Genomic DNA, 25,458 nt, shown 5'->3' on the forward strand with positions numbered 1-25,458 from the left:
GCTTATTTCTCTCTGCTTATAAAAAGTGTATAAGGAATATTTGATCTTTTTATTTAACATTTTATAAAAATTATTTATCTCATAAATATCGCTAGTTTTTGCTTAATTTCTTTTTTTAATGGAGTGGTATGAGAATGTTTAGCCAAAGAGTAAGTAAATATTAGCATTAAGCTAGGACTGACAAGTATGAGAAACATAAATAATAAACAAATAAGGTTTCTTGATCTTGAAGTAAACAATTATCTAATAATTTCCTTTGTTGGTTAAAATTGGTTTTCTTGATTTTTACATAATTTTTAATTACCAAAAATTTGTTTTTTTGAAAACAAAAGGAAATTGCTAGTATATCACTAATGCATGTGTAGATTAAATACATGGTTAATGCCTTTTAGTTTGGAATTTTTATTCTCAAATAGCGTAGAGTTTCTTGGAAAAAGCTGACTATTTTCATATGTTATCATATTTTTTGACTCTACTATAGAAAGCAACAATAATTTTATGTAATACTTTTCATAAGAAATAATCTATTTCTTAAATAGGTTAGTTTCAGGAAAACATTGATTGTGTTCTTTCAGTGAGATTTGCTAAACATATACGCAGACACATACATATATATATATATATACACACACACAAACACGCACATATTGTAATTATTTCTGACACAGAGTTATACAAACCTGTTTATGAATCATTTACTATTATCTTTATATTAAAGCTTTAATTTGTTGATATTCTGTATGCAGACCAAACAAATGAAAGTTACTAATAAGTGTATATGATGTCTGTGTACTGTACTTTTTAGCATATCTGAAGTCTTTTAGTCTTTGCCTAATAGATCTCATTAAAAAAACAGATATCAGCCCCAAGACAGTTTGTCAACACTAATATGAGTCCCCCTGGATTGGGTTGACAATTTGTGTGAGGCTTCATATGATAGTTTTTTCATGGTCTTATTTGATCCTTAACAATTGGACATTAGTCACTGATTTATTTTATAATAACTCAGATGAGTTGAATGTTATTGTATTGTGTTGGACATTTTAGTGGATTTTCTTTTTTACAAATTTTACTCAGAGCACACATTGGATGTAAATGATGTATGCAGCCTGCTAGGGGAGTACTAACAATTGATTGGTTAGGTTTGAGAGCAGCATGGGAAGAATGTTACTATCCCCTAGCTGCAAACCATATTTAACTCCAGGCTTAATGAGGACTGTCGGTTTTGAAGGCTTTGAAAAATCTCAAATGTTCAGCATTCCTCTGACATGTTTTCATTTTTTTGTGACTAAAAATGTGGATCTAAATGAGAATTTTATATATATGAAGAATATTTTTCAAAATCTTAATATCTACAAAAGGGATTTAATATAGGTTTTATGATATATGTTTTTAGATCTTAAAAATGGGAGTTATACAAGGCAACCTTAGGGTATCCCATTTTGAATTTTCTTCTGTTTGTATTTTTTTCCTTAATTTCTTCCTGCCTGTCCTTTTCTCTTCCCTCAAGCCTTAAGTGCATTTACCTACTACTGATTAGGCAGTTGTAATTCACTGATAGCAAAAGGATGTTAAAGTTCTGAACTGACTTTGTACCGAAATAACTTTGAAACTTCTTGGAATTCTGTTATACTTACCACATTGTTCTTTTAGGTCCCTTTTAAAAGCATTGGTATATTGCAAGAAATGCTCAAAGCTGACTAATAAAATTTTTAGTTGAGTGTTTGAAAAATTATTTAAAGTTTATTCATGAAGGTAACGTGTTTATCAACCTCTGGAAGTGATTTTGCCAATAGTTCCACGAATTACTGGTCAGCTCCTTAAGGACTGACCTGTGACAATGTAAAGCGAGGTCTGAACCATGGCATTTTGGTGATCTCTGCATGTGTGTTTGCAGCATGATATGGGCACACAGTATCTTTCCTTTCAGCATTTTTGCTTAAAACTCTGATGCAGTATCAAGATGTAAAGCTTTAAGCATCAAAATCTAACCAACTTTACCATTTTGAGTGTGCATAAAGAAGTAGTCACCCGTAAGGAAAACTCAACAGCTCTTTGTTTGGTGACACATAAAATAAAATTGCCCTAATTTTTAGAGCTTTAATATTGAGAAAATTCATTTGTACTTTGTCATTTGCTGAGCCTTCTAGAATTTTATGGTCTCAAATCACAACACCATGGACACTCAGGAGACTCCTGACTGTTTTATCTTATTAAACAATTTTGAAATCATTAATTTTTAATTAGCTTGGATGCAGGGTTTTTTTTTATTGTTTCAATAGTGTGCATATATGAACTAAACGTTTTTTATTTAAACTACTGGCGAGAGTACTATTTATGTAAATAAATACTCTTAGATTCTAAGAGTATATACTGTGAGTTTGCTTCATATAGTCATACATTTTTGTAAACTCAGAGATACTATATGCTAATCTATTATAGTAGAGCTTTTTGGCAGTTTATGAACTCAGATTTCAAACAGCCACCAAAAAGGATGTAAGCTTGAAGATATGTATAGGTCCTTCCCTGATTGAAAGTTCTAATTAAGTGAATTGGAGAAAATTAACTGAAATTAGCTGTCAGAAAGTCACATTTAAATGAGTGATGAGCTAGTCTGGCAGTAAACATTTAAATGATATAAATTGCCATTTAAGTGTATGGTTTAATGTTTGTCATGCATTAATGTGACATGAGACTGCATGACAATCAAGCAGCTTGCTCTAATTTGAACATATTTAGGGCTTTTGTGTGGAGTGCACTGCACACAAATTAAGACAATTGCTGTTTTTATGTATCACTGTAAATGTGCCTACCTCCCCCAACCCCATCCCTACCCAAGCTCTAAGTTAATGAAACCATCGTATCATTTCTGTGTGTAACTTGCATTAGCAGTTCCTAGATTTTCCCCCAATTTATGTGCTTAAAATAGGCATTTACTTAAAGTTATCACAGGCTTCTCTCTTATTTCAAGTAAAATATGATGCAGTTTTGTATTCTCATATCTGTTTAAGAAATTTGTAAATGTATTTTATAAGAGATATGTAAAACAGTAAGTTTCTCAATTGAAATTAGCTAAATATTTTAAAGGTATTATTTCATTTAAGGTATACTTTGGAATGTGAGAATTGCCCAGAGTTTTGTTTACAAAATTATATTTAAAAATTTTATATTTGCAATGTTATAAAGCTATGTTAAATATTAAAATATTTTTTGTATTTAGCTATAGATATTTCTTTTTCATAGGCACTTATTTAAATAAAGCATATCTTGGCTGGGTGTGGTGGCTCAAGTCTGTAATCCCAGCACTTTGGGAGGCTGAGGCGGGTGGATCACGATGTCAAGAGATCAAGACCATGGTGAAACCCCGTCTCTATTAAAAAACTACAAAAATTAGCTGGGCAGGGTGCTGCGTGCCTGTGGTCTCCGGTACTCAGGAGGCTGAAGCAGGAGAATTGCTTGAACCCGGGAGGTGGAGGTTGCAGTGAGCCAAGATCACGCCACTGCACTCCAGCCTGGCACCTGGCAACAGAGCAAGATTCTGTCTCAAAAAAAAAAAAAAAAGAAAAGAAATAAAATAAAATAAAATAAAGCATATCTTTACACAGTGTCCACATGTAAATGAATAGAAACGTCTTTTGTCACAAGATGGTTTATATCTCATTGGTTACTTGCTATACAAGTTGGTATGTTTGTTTTAAAACCAACAGATCTCTTATAACATAGCAGCAAGCCGTACTGAAAATTTCAAGCCCTCACAATCATAGTCTTACTACTCTAAAAATAAGAATCCGTTTCAATGAGATATTAGATATAACTTGGTATAGCAGTCTCCCCCTTATCCACATTTTGCTTTCCAGAATTCTAGTTACCTGTGCTTAACTAAGGTCTGAAAATATGTGAGTATAGTACAATCAGACACTTTGTGGTAGAGACAGAGACCACATTTACACAACTTTTATTACAGTATATATTTTTTATAGTATATTGTTATTGTTCAATTTTGTTGTTATTGTTGTCTATCTCTTACTGTGCCTAATATGTAAATTACACTTTGTCATAAGTATCTATGTATAGAAAAAATATAGTGCATGTAGCTATAGGATTTGGTACTATCCACAGATTCAGGCACCTACTGGGGGTCTTGGAACATACCCCTGTGGATGAGGGGGAATTACTGTATACTTTGAATTAAGCTTCAGAGGTTATGTTTGAACACCCTTTGATTTTAATATAATTATTTATTGTTAAACTAGTCTGTAATACTAAACTTTTATGTTGAAATGATTTTGAACAATATTAAATAGTATTCAGATGAATACTTTCCTAAGAAATCTCTTAAGTTTTAAAAAAGTTTTAGGATTTATAATTTAGCAAACATTTTTGGCATGTTATGTTTTAGGCACAACGCTAGTAACTGGGAATATAATGATGGATAGGAAGTGGCCTATCCATCTCCTAGGATAGGTTGTGCCTAGCATCTCAACCAAATACTTGATTATGTTCATTCATTATTTATTGGGCACTATTATGTTAATAGCATCAAATATTTGGTCAGGTTTGCTATTCATACCTAGAATAATAATTCAGTAATTATAAGTATCTTCCACAAGATCTAATTTGTTAGCATAAACATTCAATCAAAATAACTAAATAATTTGGTTATAGATGTTGAAGTAGGCTACAAAATATTTTAATTCTAGAAAAATAATAAATATTTCAAATGGATAGTAAATTTTTAATATTTTCACATTTGGTTTCCCAATGTAGTGTCTGCCTTTGTCTTTGTATGGCCTACTTTCTTTGAAGCATAAATTGAGTACTTGTCAGGCCCTGAGTTACAAATGTGACCAAGATAGGCCCAGTCCTGGTCCTCAGTGCTCTCAGTAGAAGACTACTGAAACGTATGCAATTATTATAATTCATTATGGCAAGTGCCGGAAAGCCTCTAATTTAAACAAAGGACAGATTCTGGTAGAAACTAGGTCATCAGATAAGTTTTTCTCTTCCCCTTCCCCTTCCCCTTCCCCTTCCCCTTCCCCTTCCCCTTCCCCTTCCCCTTCCCCTTCCCCTTCCCCTTCCCCTTCCCCTTCCTCTTCCCTTTCTCTTCGCCTCCTCTTCTCTTCTCGACAAAGTTTCACCCTTGTCGCCCAGGCTGGAGTGCAGTGGTATGGCTCATTGCAACCTCTGCCTCCCTGGTTCAAGAGATTCTCCTGCCTCAGCCTCCTCAGTAGCTGGGATTACAGGAGTGTGCCACAACACCTTGCTAATTTTTGCTTTTTTAATAGAGATGGGGTTTCACCATGTTGGCCAAGCTGGTCAAGAACTCATGACCTCAGGTGATAGAGTGCTGGGATTACAGGCATGAGCCACTGCAACTGGCCATAAGTTTTGTTTTTAAAAAAATCTTTGTTCAAAGTAGTTAGTGTTAAACTTTACTGCTTGTTCTAAATGTCTCTCTATATTTTAAAAAATGAATTCAGCATAGTAATACAATCTATACCCTTTTTCAGGCCCTGGAGAGTGAATTTGTTTCCTGCCAGCTTCACCAATGGATTGATCTCATTTTTGGCTATAAACAGCAAGGACCAGAGGCTGTTCGAGCCCTCAATGTGTTCTATTACTTGACCTATGAAGGAGCTGTCAATCTGAATTCAATAACTGATCCTGTGTTGAGAGAGGTAAGTTATCTGAACTGAGAAAGCAACTTATAAGCAGGTATATTTAAACTAGAAGGAGCAAGATAACACCTCCCACATCCTTTGATTTTACCAATGAAGAAACTGAATCTAGATATAAAGAATAACCTATCAATTAGTGACCTAGCAGGAACTTGAACCCAGAGGTTCTTTCCAACAAAATGTTTGACCCAATATAAAATGACAGCTCTTTCTATTTGAACCTGTTAAGGTATCAGTAATCTTATTTATAATTTTATATATCTTTGGAGGTTACTTACATGATTTAAAATACTAGGAAAATAGTAATAATCAAAGAGATATGATTATGAGCATACATTTATTGAAATGTGATAAAACACATATGTATATGTAATACCTAAGGACATGTATAACCACATAGAAGTTAACGGGGGGGGTTGAAGTCCAAATCTTTCTTATGTCATCTAACTTGTTGTTAGATGTTATTGAACTTGTTTCATTCTTTTCATTTATTTTCTCAAGTAAAACACTTAAAAGATGGTTTTGGCAAATGCAGCATTCACCAAAAAGGCTGGTCTGGAACTCCTGAACTCAAGTGATCCACTTGCCTCAGCCCCCCAAAGTGCTTGGATTACAGGATGAGCCACTGCCCCTGGCCATTTTTCCATTTTTGAGTTCACAGTTCACTGGCATCAAGAACGTTCACATTGTTGTACAGCCATCACCACCGTCCATCTCAGGAAATGTTGTATCTTCCCAAACTGAAACTCTTTATACATTAAACAAGAACTCCTCATTCCTTCCTCCCCCAGTTCCAGTACAATTACAATTCCACTTTTTATCTCTATAAATTTGACTACTCTGAATACCTCATATAAGAGAAATCATACAATATTTGTCTTTTTGTGTCTAGCTTATTTTACTTAGCATAATATCTTTAAGATTTATCCATGCTGTAGACTGTGTCACAATTTCCTTTCTCTTTAGGCTGAATAATATTCCATTGTATGTATATACCATATTTTGTTTATCCATCTGTGTATCAATGGGCATTTTGGGTTGTTTCCATCTTTTAGCTATTAGGAACAATGTGACCATCATCTATTCAAGTGTCTGCTTTCAGTTCTTTTGGATATATACCCAGAAATGGCATTTCTGAATTATGTCATAATTCCATGTTTAACTTTTCAAAGAACCACCATGCCAAATAATTTTTTTATATTTACTTTTTATGATCAACTTTTGCTAAAGACCATTAAAACTTTTGCTTAAATTTCAACTTCCTTTTCTTCGCCACAACCCTAAGTAGTTAATTATGAGAAAATTAAGCCTTAACTAGATAGTCTTCTACTCATCACACCCTAATTTATTTTTATATTACACATTATATAGACATACATATAATATATATTCTATATTAGGTTTTGTATTCCTTAAATACACATGGCCTGTTCTAAGTATGGTAGGTATTTGATGTTCTTGAAATGAGAATATATTGCTTTGTTACTTAGCACTATTAAAATAAATATGCACATTTAATTCACAAAGCTTTCCTAATGTCATTAAAATAAATGGGGCCAGGTGCAGTGGTTTACACTAGTAATCCCAGCATTTTGGGAAGCCAAGTCAAGATTACTTGAGTCCAGGAGTTCAAGAGCAGCCTAGGCAACATAGTGAGACCCCATCTCCATAAAAAGTTTAAAAACTATCTGGGTATTGTGGCACACACCTACAGGTCCAGCTCTTGGGGGTGGGGGCAGTGTGAGGTAGGAGGATGGCTTCAGCACAGGAGGTCAAGGCTACAGTGAGCCATGATTGCACCATGGCACTCCGGCCTGAGCAACAGAGTGTGACACAGTTTCAAAAATAAGATGGGGAGGGGATAATCTTTTATTGCAGCCTTAGCATACCACTTACCAGTGCTGAATCCTATAGTACAATGGAGTGTGATATAACAGAATAAACAAAGAAACAAATAAATATGCATTTGAGTCATGGTTCTGATGCCTACTAGTTGTGTTCACAGACTGTGTTTCCTGTATATAGAAGCAATACGATAATGCCCACTCTACAGAGGATGAGATGACATATAATGCATGTAAACATGGCATGGTGCCTTTCCCCTCATAAGTACTCAGCAAGTGTTAGTTCTTTCCCTTATGTTGCTCACAGTTAAATCCCTGGGTTAGAAAACACAACTATAAATGGAATATGAACTACTGAGTATATCATAGAAAGAATCGTAAAATAACACTAGAGAAGTTATTAGAGATCATTTCTTTGTGGATGCATGCTGAGTTCATTGTGAGGCAAAAAAGCAGAAAACATGAATAGGTCGTTAATGTAGTCATTTTTTTCAACAACCTTTTACTAAACCCAAATCATATAATAAGGTTAAAGAATTGAAAGGCAAGTCCTTGCTCTCCCTCAGTTAGAGTTCACTATCTAATGGGAAAATAGATATACATAAACAAATATAATACAGTCTGATAAATTCAGTACTGAGATAAATATATGTATGTATGTACAAGCACAGGACAGGTCTAAGCCCAAACCAACAGAATTTAGGCATGTTTTCTGGAGAATGAGAGGCTGGAGCTCCATACTGTAGGATGAATAAGATCATTGGCTAGAGTCATGAGCAAAAGTTACCTACACAGAGGCAACTGCACATAGATAAAAGAGACGGCTAGAGAATATGGTATATGTGGAATGAACTGAAGATGAACAGATGAGAGAGAGGCACACAGGAGCCAAAAGCCTTAATTGCCAAAAAAAATAATTTTCAGCAGGGCATGGTGGTTCACACCTATAATCCCAGCACTTTGGGAAGCCAAGGCAAGAGCATGGCTTCAGTCTGGTAGTTCAAGGCCAGCATGGGCAACATAGCAAAACTCATCTCTACAAAAAGATAAAAAACTTAGCTGGGCATGGTGGCACATGCATATAGTCCCAGCTGAGATGAGAGGAATGCCTGAGCCCAGGAGTTGGAGGCTGCATTGAGCTATGATCCTGCCATTGCACTCCAGCCTGGGCAACAGAATAAGACCCTATCTTTAAAAAATAATTTTAACTGCATCATAAGGCAGTAGGGAACCACTGAAGGTTAGTGACATGACCCCATGTCACTAATATGTATGTTTAGAATCTGAAAGAAGATTGAACAGATAAGAACTAAAAGTACTGACTGATTTTTTTAAAGAGGTCTTTGGTGATCTTAGAGAAATAGCTTAGAAGGTAGAGGATTGTGTTATGAATGGGAGATGAAGACAGTGAATAGAGAAAATAATTTAAGGGAGAATTTTTTAACAGCTTTACTGAGATATAGTTCACATATGTTGCAATTCACCTATTTAAAGTATATGATAGTTTTTAGTTTATTCACAGATTTGGACAAGGATCACCACAATTCAATTTAAGAGCAATCTTGGGGGCCGGGCGCGGTGGCTCACGCCTGTAATCCCAGCACTTTGGGAGGCCGAGGCGGGTGGATCACGAGGTCAAGAGATCGAGACCATCCTGGTCAACATGGTGAAACCCCATCTCTACTAAAAATACAAAAAATTAACTGGGCATGGTGGCGCATGCCTGTAATCCCAGCTACTCAGGAGGCTGAGTCAGGAGAATTGCCTGAACCCAGGAGGCGGAGGTTGCGGTGAGCCGAGATCGTGCCATTGCACTCCAGCCTGGGTAACATGAGCAAAACTCTGTCTCAAAAAAAAAAAGCAATTTGGTCACCACAAAAAGAAATGTTTGTATGCATCAGCAGTTACTCTAAAGGATAATTTTTTTTAAATGAGTAAATATTGGACTATGTTTCTGTGTTAATGGGAAAGATCTAAAAGGAGAGAAGCATGTCAGACATGCAGGAGGGAAAGCGTGTAATGCACTATCAAGCTCTGTGTGAAAGTGGAGAAGAACAAAACCCAGAGCATAGAGATAAGCACTGAACAGGAGGTAACAATAGGGCCTCGTCTCAGATTGAAGAGTAGATGGGTAGCATGGGGACTTGTATAAATAAATGTGTATGAATGAGGTGGAAAGGCAACAAGATTCTCTTTATGAGGGTTTGTGCCAATGATGAGATAATATTTATGCTTAATGGATGCTGCTCAATAATTATAACTTTCTTTCAATGTTGTTTCTTGTGTTTTCAACATCAGGAGAATAGGTGTAGAAAAAGTTGAACAGAGGTGTGTGTGTGTGTGTGTGTGTTTGTGCATGTGCATATGCATGTATGTATGTGTGGGGAGAGAGAGAGAAAGAGACAGAAAGATAGACACAGGTGGGGTTTGCCTTGGAAGTATGGTGAAATGTATAAAAAAGAATCAAAGGTGCAAGGGTGGCTGATGAAACTATTAAAGGGATGTTATGGAAAAGATAAAACACGAACCTAGGCTGGATTGAGTAAATAAGAAACGCAGGAAGGGACTGATAACCTGGGCAAGTTTATTCCCATTCTCATTCATTACTCATTCATTTATTCAATAAATATTCGTTTTGTTCAGGATGCTGAAAATGTGGAAATGCAAGACAGGCAAAGTCTGTTCCTTCCTGGAGTTCACATTCTAATTAGGCACACAGAAAATAAACTTTAAAGACTGTAATTTCAGTTGTATCAAGTGCTATAAAGAAAATAGAGGTGAGTAAGGTGATAGAGAGTGCCATGTGGGTAGAGCACTGTTAGAGAGGATGGTTAATGACTGCCTCTCCGTGTTCGTAAACAGCATTTCTTTTAAAACTTTGGGATTGGAGTTCAGCTATAGAAGGGCGCCAGGGAGTTAGCTCCTACTGCTCTCCCCATGGCCAAACACATGCCTGCAACTCCCTGGCTGGGACAACCTCCAAGTCAAGTCTTGTCACAGGCCTTGTGCCAGTTGTGAAACTTTCACTGTTGCCGTCTACTAATTTACTCCCCACCGCAACCTCCAGGCCACGCCTCTCTTTTCTTCAGATTCTTGTTTCGCTAAGGTGCTTTAATATCATTAATAGTAGCATTTATATATCTGCTTGATTGATATTAAAGCATTATTTCTGCAAAACCACAGTCATGGTACAAGGATAGATTTCTATCTTTCCAGTATCAAAAGCAGATTAGACTAATTTCTGTTCTGTAGCTATACTTTTACTTATTTCTACTCACGTCTATACACTTAATTCAGTCTAGAAATATGTTCACACAGTAATACAGAGGCAAGTTGTCTATATACAAGCCATGTAATCACCTACTATTTTGGGAAAAGTGCCATTCCTCTTGAGAAGGTTTCTATTCTAGAATGAATGGTTAATACATATGGCATAGTAAGTGATCATAAAAATAATCTCTCTATAAAAAGAGCGCTAAACGATAGAAATACTAACCATAAGAAGAAGGAAGAGTAATCAGAGAAACAGCCTGCAGCACATTAAACTTTTATGTTGTTTTTAATTTTTAGAAAACAGCTGGGTTATCAATATACAACTATGTCTGCATTTACATAGATCACACACCAGAAAGAATTCTTTTTCAGGCAAATATGCTAATTTTTCAAAAACTATCTTGTGACCCCCAACTTAAGAATATATTCGTATCTTTATCTGTTTACTCTTCTTTATTTCTCTGCAATTTCCCTGCCTATAACATTTAAAAAAAAAAAGCTTCTGTTTCCTCAATATTACATATATTCTTTTATAGATAAGGGACAAATAAATAACAGTTGGTCATTTCCTGATTATTCTGCTGATTTTGATTTGGCTCATTCACTTCTTTTCTTTCAAATACAATCTTATTAAGTCTTTCTAACCCCATTTTTTAAAAACATAAAACCCAAGGAAAGAAGAAATTTTCAAAAAAGATAAAAATTGGAATATTTGAACTCAGGGTCAGATATGAGTAAGAATAACTCTTTTTACTAAGAAAAAATGTCTTAAAGTTCAAATCCACAAAGTAAATACATGAGTTGAATATTTTATAAAATAATTTTCTCTCCTAAAAGATTTAATGTAAGTATTTTCCTTAAATTAATATATTTAGAGTATAATTGCATTTATAGGCATGGTTTCTAGAACAGTTCTATATCCTTATCCAGAATTTATCCATTAATTTTCATATAAATGCTATTTGCAATATCCAGAAGTTGAGAGCTCATTATCTAAATGTTAGTATCTTAGTGAGAAATAGTTCACTGATAAAGTTTAGTAGGTAAGAAATATACATATATTTAAATACACAAATATGCATATGTCTGTATGTAGCAATGTGACATTCACTGAATATGGGAGCACAAAGGAGGCATTTCTAACCCATATTAAGAAAGTATCAACTTTCTGTACATAATCCTTAAGAAATTTGAGTTAAGTTGGTGAAGCAAAAGAAATGGAAGGGACATTCAAAGCAGTGAGTATAGCATGTGGGAAAGAGCACAGTTTGGCTCTGTGACTTGTAAACATCATGTGGTAAGTAGGGAGAGCATAAGAAGTTGGTGATAGGCCAGGCAAGGTGGCTCACACCTGTAATCCCAGCACTTTGGGAAGCTGAGGCAGGAGGACTGCTTGAGGCCAGGAGTTTGAGACTAATCTGGGCAACATAGTGAAACCGTGTCCCTACAAAAATAAAAATACAAATAATTAGTCAGGCCTGGAGGTATGCGCCTGTAGTTCCAGCTTTCTGGGAGGCTGAGGCACAAGAATTGCTTGAATTCAGCAGGCAGAGGTTGCAGTGAGTCGAGATCACACCACTGCATTCCAGCCTGGGTAACAGAGGAGACTCTGTCTCAAAAGAGCAGCTAGGCTGATCATATCTGTAAAACATATTTGGAAAGCATTCATGTGTATTCATTAGTTCAAGCCACCATCTTTCTCCCCCCGCTGGACTAACATTAGTAGACCAGGTCACCTTTTTCTATCCCTGCCTACCTACAGTCCACTTTCCACAGAACTGTCAAAGTGGTATTTGAAACTGTAAGTGAGACCATGTCACTTCCTTATTTAGTTTCACATCAAACATAAAATCTGTTTGACTCACATGATCTGGCCCTGCATACCTCTCTGATCTCATGTCATCTGTCATCTTCCTCATTTGGTGTGTCCTGTCACACTGACATTTCTGTTCCTGATTACATGAAGGAGAAGGCCTTTGTAAGTCTAATATCAAAACTAAAAATCATTAAGGAAATTAATATATTCATGTATAAAACTACATGAAAACTCAAGTTTCTATACATCTAAAGCAACAGCAAATAACAAAGTACAGGAATAGATAATTCACAAAAGATGAAATGCAAGTCACATATGAAAAGGCTTTAAGCTGGGCATGGTGGCTCACACCTGTAATTCCAATGCTTAGAGAGGCCAAGGCAGGAGGATTGCTTAAGCCCAGGAGTTTGAGACCAGCCTGGGCAAATAATAAGACCCAGTAAGAGAAGTAGTTTACCCTCACTATTAATCAATGACATTAAATTGAACATACAATAGCATTTTTGTCCATTAGATTATCTAAGATTAAAAATAGTAAAAATTTCTAATGGTGACAGTATGAGAAAACAGACACTGTCATATTTGGTGAGGATAAAAATTGGCTGAATCATTATAGCAATCTGTATCAATTATTAAAATGTTCATGCACTATTTACTTGAAACTAACCAAAAATAATAATTGACCAAGTGTGAAAACAAATGTTATATAGTTGTTCATATGTATTAGTCTATACTCATGCTGCTATAAAGACATAGCCAAGACTGGGTAATTTTAAAGGAAAGAGGTTTAATTGACCCACAGTTCCACGGGGCTGGGAAGGTCTCAGGAAACTTACAGCCTTGGTGAAAGGAGTAGCAAACATGACATTTTTCGCAAGGTGGCAGGAGAGAGAAGAATGAGAGCTGAGCGAAGTGGGGAGCCCCTTATAAAACCATCAGATCTCGTGAGAACTTATTCAGTATCATAGGAATAGTAATAGGTGAAACCGCCTCCATGATTCAATTACCTCCCACAAAGTGGGGATTATGGGAACTACACTTTAAGATGAGATTTGGGTGGGGACACAGCCAAATGATATTATCATAATGAAAAATAAAAGGAGCATCATAAATGTCCAGTAGAGAGCTAGTTAATCAAATATTGGTAAATTTACACAGTGGAATACTGTATATCATCAAATATGTTACTATTTAGATTTATATGTATTAACATGGAAGTATATTTTACCATATTACAGTGAATGACAGATCATGTTAAATAACTATAAAATACAAATGCATAAGGAAAAGTCTGGAATTATGGACCCCAAAATGTTCATAGTCATTATCTTTGGTTAATGAGATCATAGAATTCTTTAATTTGCCCCTTTCTATATTTTAAAAAATTATGTCTCTTGAAAATCAGGGAGAAAAGGCCAAACACAACTCTTTTTCCCTTTTCAGGGGGAAAAAAAGCCTCTTTTTGAAAATTTGAACAAACAATGTATGTTAACATGAGGATGTAGATACTGACTTTTTTTTTTTTTTTTTTTTTTTGGCTCTCCAGAAGTCTTTTGTTATTACTTTCTGGGTTTTGGTCATGTTCTTTCTCAACAGTCAATGTTGTTAGGCTACTGACCATCCATAATTATCTTCATGTAACTTTGACTGGGATGAAGAAATTTACAATTTCTTAATTTTTATCTCACTCAGAAATCAGAGTACCTCTAATCTTTTAATTTTCTATGTGTGTTATTTAATCCAGTGAGCTATGGGGGGTTTTCATACTTTTTAACATTCGAGTTTATTTCTTCATTTTCTCAACATATTTGAGGGAGAATACAACACTTCTACTTTTAGGGAAAATATCTTAAATATGTTACTGTTAATTGTAGTTTTTGTCATTATCTAAAAGCAAGAAGGCTTTTGGTTTAAGATTCATGAATTCTAGATCTCTGGGTTCACTACTTTGTGTGTGTGTGTGTGTGTGTGTGTGTGTGTGTGTGTGTTTGTGTGTGTGTGTGCCTGTGTGTGTCTGTGTGTATAACTAGTTATACAAAGTGCTTTAAAAATGTATTTATCAAAGCAGTACATGTTAACTATTTGAAGAGTTAAAGAATACACAAAGTATAATGTGAGACACTAGAAAGCTCTCATCCTCAAATTAGTTAACTCTGGTTAACTAGTATCAGAGTCACATGCTCATGTCTAGCTGTAAGTTCCTCTTTGATGCAATTTGATGTGTATGTAAAGAAAAAAAGCCTCTGCTACAGAACTCATCATCCTTTCCGAATACCTGAAATTCTACCATTAGAGCTAATTTATTTGGTTACAACTCCTTTTTTAAAAAAAGATAAAAAATAAATCCTTTCCAATCATGTGGCCTTCGGTGAACAAGATTGGACAGTAGGTTTTGATAAAAGGGAAAGTACAGATACAGCAGAGTCTGGAGCAGTTGTTGCATAGGGGACGCCAGGGCAGACCTTGGGGTGCACCTGGAGGTTGGAAGAAGGGGTTCAAAGGCTGAAAGATACTTGCAGGTAGATGTTGCTGTCAGACAACCTTAATATGAATAATATTATCTCTGCTTTTTCATCTTGTACTTTATCATAAATACTTGCTACATTTCCTCTGGAAGTTTTATTTTCTCCTTTACTTTTCATATAAATACATTGTTTTATGTTTATGTGAGTTCAGAAATTAAAGTTTTAAATTTTCTTTTGAAAATGGAACTCCGCTCTATTTTGCATTGATAAATAGGGAAGGGGGAGAGCCATGATATTGCCCAGTTTGAAGAATTATTATATACAAGTGACCTCAACATGAAAGTTTAAAACCTGAAAATGTTCCCTAAGTTGTGTTTAGTGTCAGTGGTTGGTTTTCCCTCTTCCAAATTTATCCTTCCAAATGCTGTCTTAGCTATGCGTAATCACTCTGAGGTCTGTTTTCCAAAAGAAGCAGCAGCAGTGTTTAAGTTTACATGACCCCAGTTTCATGACAGCAGTAGCAAATCAGATATCTTATCCAAGGAAAAGCATTTTTGGCTTAGAATTCCATCACTCTGTTGGTGGGAGTCAACAGCTCATTTCAGCTCCAGCACTGCTGCAGAACACTGGCTGCAGTGAATCTTTCAGAAAGCATAAACACAATTAGTATTTATAGCATTGTTAACATTTGTTAAATAGTTGGGGGAATGGTCTGTAAGCCTGTTTTAAGCAGGTGGCGCAAGAATCTTTGTTGTGACTGTAGTGAGATTTAAGAGTAGGACATGATTACAGTGGTTGTAGCAATATAGTAAATTAGGAATATTGAATACAATAAGTTAAGATTTCATGCAACCACAATTCAAAGTGTTATAGAAATAATCCTGAAGTATCTCTGGCTAGAAGTGTGTTACACAGATGGCATATTTGACACAGTGCAGAGCAGGAACTGTACAATGAGAAGCCAAATAAACGGTAAGGATTAGTCAGATTTTAATTGAAAACCTACATTTAAAATACCATAAAATTATGCCAGACTTTCTTTTACTTCAAAACCACAATAATCAGACAGAAATTCCCTTATTCAATTAAACGAGCATCAAAGTTATCATTAAAGCTAATCTTTGTATTTTGCTTATTATTATGTCTATTGCAGACTTACTAGTTAGGTGTAACTAAATTATAAACCCAAGGACATGAAGCAAAATATTAATATTTTTATGAATTTTTTTTCTATTAACTACCTACAAAATCCTGAGCCGTTCTTTTATTCTGTTGACTTCTGTCATGAACCCCTGTTTCCTTTCAGGTACCATCTTTACTTCATCTTAGGTCACTCTTAGCAAATGAATAACCAATGACTGCTGCTTTTCATGACATAGTTTAAACATATTTGTCAGGTTTTGAGAAATAACTTAATCTTCTGAATGTAAAAATTAGCTCTCTGGATGTTGTTGGGTTTTTTTTCCCTTTAAGAACTTTACTGTGTTTTCTCAACATTTGTTTCCTAGCATTGGCAACCTCTTTGAAGACATTCCACTTATTTTTCTAGGCAGGCTGCTTTATCTACTCATTTCCAGTAGCCAGAGATGGAGGTGTTTTGAGTGAGCACATCAATGTTCTAGACAGAGATACTGTTTGAAATTATCCATGAACACAGTGCCGCTGAACATTATTGAGTGACATTTGTTTCTGTTGGTTGTGTCTGCTCTGACTAGCTGGTTTCTTTCAGATTGGCAGCTGGGATTATGTTATAGTAGATGGACAGCTACAAGAACTGGAGATTGTAGTGAGGCTGGGTTGGGACTCAGTTTAATGTGCCTGGAAAGTATGGGCTCAGTTATAAGCACTAATGGAAAACCTATGTACATTTTCACAAATTATATCATATTTTACTTTAGTAACTTCCATAATAATATTATGTAGGTAGAATGTTGGTAAAAATAATCCTTTGCCTCCCTAATTTTCCTTTTCTCCCTTCTCTTTGCATTATTATTTTTTAAATATGTTTTGCTTTATTTAGCAAGCTGCTCTTTGTTCTTTATATACTCCATTCCATCATGATATGTATTTGTTTCCAGTTACTTGATGCGTTCTGAGTGCTTTTTGAAGAAAAACATATTATTTACTTAAATAAGTTTGTATTTGATTAATACTAAATGATGGCAAAATATTGCTAAAATAAGGAATCCTAGGAATCAGAGATAAGTTAAAAAGTAAACTCAATATTAACAAAATTAATTTTATAGCAAGGTTTATAGATTTAAACCTTTTGACCAGTTTATCAACTGGAGTTGTTCTTAGATGGTAAAAAAAATATTTCTTGGGAGAGGAGCAGAAAAGATAACTATTGGGTACTGGGCTTAATACCTAGGTGATGAAATAATCTATACCACAAACCCCCAGGACACAAGTTTACCTGTGTAATACACCTTCACATGTACCTCTGAACCTGAAATAAAACTTAAAAAAATATATATATATTCTTGCTATTATGTTAATGGATAAATTAAACCTCACAAAGAGCAGGCATGGTGGCTTGGCCAGGCATGGTGGCTTATGCTTGTAATCCTAGCACTTTGGGAGGCCATGGTGGGCAGATAATTTGAGATTAGGAGTTCAGGACCAACCTGGACACCATGGCAAAAAACCATTTCTACAAAAATACAAAAATTAGCCAGGCATGGTGTTGGGCATCTGTGGCTCCCAGCTACTCAGAAGACTGAGGTGGGAGGATCGCTTGCACTTGGGAAGTGGAGGTTGCAGTGAGCCGAGATCATATCACTGCCTTCCAGCCTGGGCAACAGTGAAATCCTGTCTTAAGCAAAACAAAACAACATTATAATATTATTACCAAATATTTGTAGACCTTTTTTTAAAAAAAAATTATTTTGGTTTTAGATTCTTTCAAAATGAAAATTGTTTTGTTAAGCTTATTTCAAATGTAATACATGTTTGTGTCAGATATCAATTGATATAAAAATGAGGAAAGTATAAATTTTTATTCTGCCAATCTTTTCATCCTTCCTCCATCAGAGAAATTAGCTAATAATAGTTTAGAATATACCCCTCCAGATTTTGCATGCAAGTATTCATGCATATGTATTTATGTATGCACATAACACAGGTAAATATATGTGTTATATATACACACATAATGTACATATATATACACATATATAATGTATATATACACATGTGTGTGTATATATATTATATGCATAATGTACACATAACACATGTATATATGTATACATGATGTGTATATATATAATTGTATATACACATACACATATATTTTTTGCTTAAATATGGTCATGCTCTATATACTTTGGTAATTAGAAATTTTTTTTTCTTCAGTGTATTATGAACTAGTTTCTATGTCAGGCATATTCAACTCATTTTAATGGCTGCATAGTATTCCATTATCAGAGTTTAAGTAGTTTTTTTCTTCCAATTTTTAGTGCTATAAAGAGTACTATAATAACTATCTTGTACCTAAATCTTTTTTGTCTTCATCTGATTCTTTCCTTATGAAAATTCATAGAAGTTGGGCTGGGCATGATGGCTCATGCCTGTAATCTCAGCACTTTGGGAGGCTAAGGCAGGCAGATCACCTGAGGGTCAGGAGTTTGAGACCATCCTGGACAACATAGCAAAACCCCATCTTTGCTAAAAATACAAAAATTAGCTGGGTGTGGTAGTGCATGCCTGTAATCTCAGCTACCAAGGAGGCTGAGGCAGGAGAATTACTTTAACCTGGCAGACGGAGGTTTCAGGGAGCCAAGATCATGCCACTGCACTCTAGCCTGGGCAACAGAGTGAAACTCTGTAAAAAAAAAAATTCATAGAAGTGAAATCAGTAACGCAATCTTTATTTAACAACATACAAAGTTGGCTTTTGTCTAAATTCTTAGATATCTGTCTTTATGTGTACGTTCTCAAAACTAAAAATGTTGTCTTTCAAGTCCAAATTCGCATAGAATCACTTCTGTTGAATTTCATTTATTCTTCTATGTATTAATAGATTATTTTGCAAATTTCATTGAAAATATTCTCTGCTGTATATTTTGAATATTTTTCTGCTCGAGTTTTAAATATTCCATATCCTAGTGTATCCATTGCATTTTTCTTGAAAAACTATTTATCTTTTATGTTTATGCTTTATAAAGTTTGAATTCTGTATTTTTATTTCTAGGGCATTTAAAATATTTACATTTTAATCTTAGAAGACTCTTTTAAAATAATTTGAGTTAGGTTCATTATACTACTTTTTAATTTTGTGAATTTCTTGCTCTGACAACTAAAAAGTGTTAGTAACTTTGTATTTATTTCCTAAGGTTAAGAGGGAGTCTGGTTTCTAAATGTTTCTAAATGATGCTTCGCCTTTCTTTGTTTTAAACCAGTTAGAGATGTTATCCAAACATCTCTAATTTTCTCTTTTGGGATTTTCATTCCATTTTTACCAAATATGTTTATTTGCTATTGGTCCTCTTTTGACCTTAGCAGTTACAGTATTATCAGGATTTTTGTCCTTTAGGAATTAAATATAAACATAACCATATCATGATTAAGTAGTCATTTGATTAATACGCTTTTTAAACTTACTGGTATCAAAGCTAAAGTTGAAGTGTAGCTCCAAAGGATACTGAGGCTAGTCAGCTAGCCACTAAGCTTTGAATAGGAATCTGTCGAATATCCAGCAAGTGTTCTACAGTTTATGTTCAAATATCTGACGGGAAAGAAGAAAACTAGCACAAGTAATAGTATACCACATTAGACATCACTGGATGTTCTTAGTGTGACTTTTTAAACATTGAAAAGAATTTAATCTATGAAGTCTTGTCTTGGTAAAGAGGTAGATTAGAATCTTACAACAGCTTTCTTGAACTTAATTTTGGTAATGTGAGAAAGACTTAATATATTAATAAATGAAATATCTTTTCTTAATAAATTATTTCATCTCTTATTTCCCTATTCCAATTTATAGTGCTTTCAGATGTAAATATTTAGGTGAAAAAATGCAGTTTTAGAGTTGTGTGCTTAAAAAAAACCAGCATAGCATTGATATTAATTGTGTCCATATGTTTAAGTTATTTCTCCCTCACCCTCCATCTTAAATGAAATTTTACATTTATTGTTGGTTACCAAGTGCTGTATTGAGTTAACCTGTTTCCTCAGTTAGATTAAAAAGCCTAGTTCAGAGGGACTAAAATAATCTTTGTTTAGTTGAAGCCAAATACTATATTTTCACAAAGCCAAGTTTACTTTCCTTTACTTTCTTCTTGTTTCTTTCTTCCTTTCGTTCTGTCTAGTATGTGTATGTATATTCTTTCTCTCTATATATAGTCTCTTTTTCTATATATAGCTATAAAATCATGCAAGTATGCAATAGTTGGCACATACAAAAGCAACAGAATACACAGCTTGTTAAAAATCTCTTCATAATATTTCCATTTGAAAATCCATTAATTCTCTAGGTAATATTTGAGATGCTGTTTATAAAATATCAATATATGGTTTTACTGGAATGTCTTGAAGTATTTCCATAGTCTTTTTTATTACTATATATCTCAACATCTGGAATGCTGCCTGCTGAATGCAGGTTTTATTATAGAAAGTAGTAACGGCTATTTACAGAAATAATTGGGAATTGATGAATAAGAATGTTAAATAATAAAGCAAGCTTTATTTTTTTTTTCTGAGACAGTTTTGCTCTTGTTGCCCAGACTAGAGTGCAATGGTGTGATCTTGGCTCACCATAACCTCTGCCTCCTGGGTTCAAGTGATTCTCCTGCCTCAGCCCCCTGAGTAACTGGGATTACAGGCATGTGCCACTACACCAGGCTAATTTTGTATTTTTAGTAGACACAGGGTTTCTCCATGTTGACCAGTCTGGTCTTGAACTCACGACCTCAAGTGATCCACCCTCCTTCGCCTCCCAAAGTTTTCCCAAATCCTTCGCCTCCCTAGGATTACAGGCATGAGCCACCGCGCCTGGCTAAAGCAAACTTTTTTTGAATTGTTTAATAGAATATTTTATTCAATACTAGGCTGCTCTGTGATTGTGGTAGTAATGCATTTCCTAGGTGCATCTCTCCTCAATTAAGTTGATTTGCATGGACATTCATTCATTAAATATTTACTGAGTACCTACTACGTGCCAACCTGCAGAAGCACAGAAATATTAGGCAGTCTCTTATCTTAAAGAAACAGTGTAATCAATAAGTTGAAAAATTAAACCAATAAATAGAACATTAGATAAATAGGCAGTAAAAGTTTTTACATGTTGCTCCAAGAGCAAAAAGGAAGGGACAGCAGCAATCTAGGTGAGGTCAAGAAGGATCTCCCAGAGGCCAGAGATGCCTGAGCTATGTCTTCAAGAAAGAGGAGAAAAAAAACCACACAGAGAAAGGGAATAGAAAATATATGCAAGGGCTTAAAGGCAATATGATACAGATTACATGTCACGTTATAGAGTGGTGAACTGGACAGTGTTTGGGGCTAGATTACTATTAATGTTAATGATGAGTAGTTGGTAACATTTACTGAGTGTTTACTTAACCCTAGCCAGGCACTGTGTTAAGTCTTTAATATATATGCTGTAATAATATCACACATTTACTGATAGCTTAGTATGTGTCATGAACTGTTCTAAGTGTTTTATATTATCTCATTTAATCCTTACAACAACCCAATAAACTATTGACAGTTATTATCATGATTTTTAGATGAGGAAATTAAAGCACAGAAGGTTAAATACTTTGCGCATTATCACTGAGCTAATAAATGATAGTGCTAAGATTTGAACTGAGGCTGTGCACTTAATCCTATGCTGTGGTGCTACCCAGGATAAGGATTTGGTATGGAAGGATTTGAGTCATGTAATCAAATACGCAACTTAAGGATTGAACATCTCCTTGCAAGTCTAAGTATATTCAGCCCCTTGGAAGAAATATGAAGGCTGCCAGCTAATGCTTATATTTTTGGTCATTGTGAGATATTTTTATTCTCAGTATAGTCTTGCAGTAGAGGTTAAAAAAATTGTTTAAAGGCAGAAACACTCTCTTAGTTTTCGGTGAATCTATCTAGGACGTTGTCTAGACTGACCCCACTTTAAGATAACCTAAAGCCAAGTGTCTTAATGATTATTGAAGGTGGCTAATGGATATGTGTGGATTCATTATCCTATTCTATAATAAAAAATTTTACATAACTAAATTTCTGAAACATGATTGCCTAGAACCAAAACTCTCTAGATGAAAGAGAGTTCATTTTAAAGAGTTGAGGTATTTGGTAATGTTTGTTAAGCTACCCTATTACCGACCCACCTTTCTGAACCTTACAGGGTTTAAGGATGCTTGTATGTTTCCCGTGATTTCACACCTCATTTATGCCTTTACATTTTCTACTGTGCTATACAGAGTGCTGAATAGAAAAGCAAAGATAAGGCAATAAACATAATCACTTCAGGGACTTTTTCAAATCATACATATTATCCCAGGATTCATACATATTATCCCAGGATTTTTCACTTGACCTTAAGAATTACTGTTATAGTGAGACAATGGAGTGTTGTCATATACTCAAGTATGCTGGAGCTGAAGAAATGAGAATTACTGCCTTTAGTGACATCTTTCAGAGCTTCCCTGAGAAACTCATTTGGTTTCTTTGTAATAGCAAATACCAGCCTTTAGTTAACACTCCGTATCCTCCCCTGCAAGCTCGCTTTTGTCCCCAGTCCAACCATAGATGAATCATAAGGGTTCTTGGCTAGCTTGCTATGTAACAGGCACTCAGCAAAATTTTTGTCGTGGAAATACTATGGGCAAGGTACTGTTTTACCTGTTGCACATATATGGTATTCAGACCCTTAGAGCAGGGGTCCCCAACTGCCAACCCACAGCCTGTTAGGAACCAGGCTGCACAGCAGGAGGTGAGTGGTGGGCGAGCATTAAATCCGCCTGAGCTCCGCATCCTGTCGGATCAGCCACAGCATTAGATTCTCATAGGAGCACAAACCCTATTGTGAACTGCGTTTGTGAGAGATCTAGGATGCACACTCCTTATGAGAACCTAATGCTTGGTCATCTCAGGTGAAACAGTTTCATCCCCAAATCATATTCATTCCCCCAACCAGGTCAATGGAAACATTGTCTTCCATGAAACCAGTCCCTGGTGCCAAAAAGTTTGTAAACTGCTGCCTTCTATTCTAATTATAGTGACAGAGATAAATAACATTACAGAGAATTCTGAATCAAGTGTATACTATAATGAGCAGTATGAATAGGTTTAACTATTTAACAAGATTAGGGAAACTTGGTAGAACTCAAGCCAGGTTTTCTAGAGATGGGTAGAACTTAGAAAACTGAAGATAAGAGTGACAGTTCTAGGAGGGGCAGTGGCATGGTAGAAAATGTAAGGCAGAGATGGCTTTATTTGTGGAAGAAAACCAGCTTGACTGAAAAGGAGCACTGGTGGAAGGTAATAGATAGAATGAGAAAATAAAAGTTAGAGAGGTGGGAAAACCTGCAATGCCTGGCATTAGTTTTTATCTTTTAAGTACTGGAATAACTTGAAGACATTTGATCAGAGAAATTTTGCATAAAGGTGGGTTTGGGAAAACTCGGTTCTGCAGGATATACTGAAGGCAGAAACTGAATAGAAAGGAAAACCAGCAAAGGGACTATTATAATACTTGATACTTGAAATTATAAGGGGCCTGGATTCAGAAAGGAGTGATGAGTGTGATAAACTTTGAAGTGATTGGGCTTAGTGACTTTATATGTAAAACAGGTAAAATTTTTAAAATGTTGACAATATTCTGAGGTTACAAAAAATCAGAAGAAATATCTAATCCTTGACTGAGGAATGCTAAAATAAAAAATAGTATTTTAAGTTTTTAGATCTGCAAAGACATATGCAAGATGGCCAGGGCAAACTTCATGGGAGTGGGCAACCTCTGGTCATAGGGTTGGAAACCTTTCAGATAGAGGTAAAGTTTGAAGCCCAGTAGAAAAAATTTCCAAGAAAGCAAGCTTAAGTTGAGAAAATCATAGTACTGAAAGAGAACTTACAGCAATCAATTCATTAATGGATGACAAGTCAGCAAAAGAGAGATTCAAGGAGTAGACTACAGGGCCAGTCTAAGCATGAAGCCATTGAAGCCACAGAAGGGAGAATCTCTGTAAATTGCTTCAGAGATTAAGATGAATAAAAAGTGGCAAATGAATTTTAAAAATAAGGAGGAGAATCTGGAATTATCCGTTGATGATATAAAGTGTGACTATGAAGTTTTGAGGTCATAGTCATTACCTTACAGTCTTACTCTATAATTTTCACACTTGAAAAAGTCCTTTCTGTTGCATTTTTAATATCAAGAACTCAAAGGTTAGTCAAGAAGTAAAGCATTTGTGTCTGAGATTTCACAGCCTTTTTAGATGCTTTCAAGGCTTGGAAAGAAAATTGATTATTATTTAACCTGTGTGAGATAATATAGCTTTTTTTCTGGCATTGATATAGAATAATCATACCACTACATTATGTGGCTTGAAAAAGCCTTTTCCTCAGAGTTTTCAGTAATGTGCCAATTGTATTAAAATTTTCAGACTAAAGTGTTAAAAAGAAGAGATTGGTATTTTTAAAAGTTGTCTCATCCATAACCTTTCATCTCAAAACATTGTTAAGTGCAAAACACTTTATGTAATATTAAGGCATGTTAAATTTATATCTGTAATAAAGATTTCTATGTTATAATGTCATCATTCTCAGCTTCTCTCGTGTTATTGCCTATTCTCCCTTCAAAACTCATCCTGTGGCTTCAATATCCCGCTATGTTGCTCATCCTCCCTGCTACCCTCCAACTGCCCTCTCTCTGTCTCCGTCATTACTTCCTCATCATCCTATGCTGCTCTTCCTCCTGCCCACCCTCTAACTGCCCTCTCTCTGTCTTCTTCATTACTTTCTCATTTATGCCCTAAATTTAAATACTTCTTGAGGTTCAGCTCTAGGTGCTTTTGTGTCTGTGTCTCATGTGTTTTCATCCTAGGGCTTAAAAAGTATAGTTTCAAACTGTGCTCCAGAGCCCTAAAGAATGCTCAAAATTGTCTCAGAGGCTGCTGAGGAGGCTTGTTAGGGATGATTTCACCCTGTAAAGTTGAATAACCCTATCTCCATGTATTGAGGTTTCATGTAACATTTCATTTTAAAACGAAGGTCATTTCTGCTGCTTAAAAACATACATACACAGCAAGAGAGAAAGATAAAAAAAATTAACTTAAATTTCTCTTTTGTATGAATGACACCAAAATCAATACCTCTCTTCTCTTACCTCAGAGCCATTCTTAGGCTTTCTTTCACACATTAGACATATTGACCTAGGTAAA

The 25,458-nt window shown here is 35.2% G+C and overlaps 1 protein-coding gene across 6 annotated transcripts in view; it reads left to right on the forward strand.

The window, feature by feature from the left end:
- LRBA (LPS responsive beige-like anchor protein) overlaps positions 1 to 25,458 on the forward strand; it is a 772,728-nt gene that overhangs the window by 684,462 nt on the left and 62,808 nt on the right. For all 6 annotated transcript variants that reach the window (XM_017970205.4, XM_035294467.3, XM_008992610.5 and 3 more), the window contains one exon: positions 5,511 to 5,678. In XM_017970205.4, the coding sequence (XP_017825694.2) occupies positions 5,511 to 5,678 (168 nt within the window). The remainder of the gene's footprint in view (positions 1 to 5,510; positions 5,679 to 25,458) is intronic.

The sequence above is a fragment of the Callithrix jacchus genome, chromosome 3 (genome assembly GCF_049354715.1).
Source record: "Callithrix jacchus isolate 240 chromosome 3, calJac240_pri, whole genome shotgun sequence".
Lineage (NCBI taxonomy): Eukaryota > Metazoa > Chordata > Mammalia > Primates > Cebidae > Callithrix > Callithrix jacchus.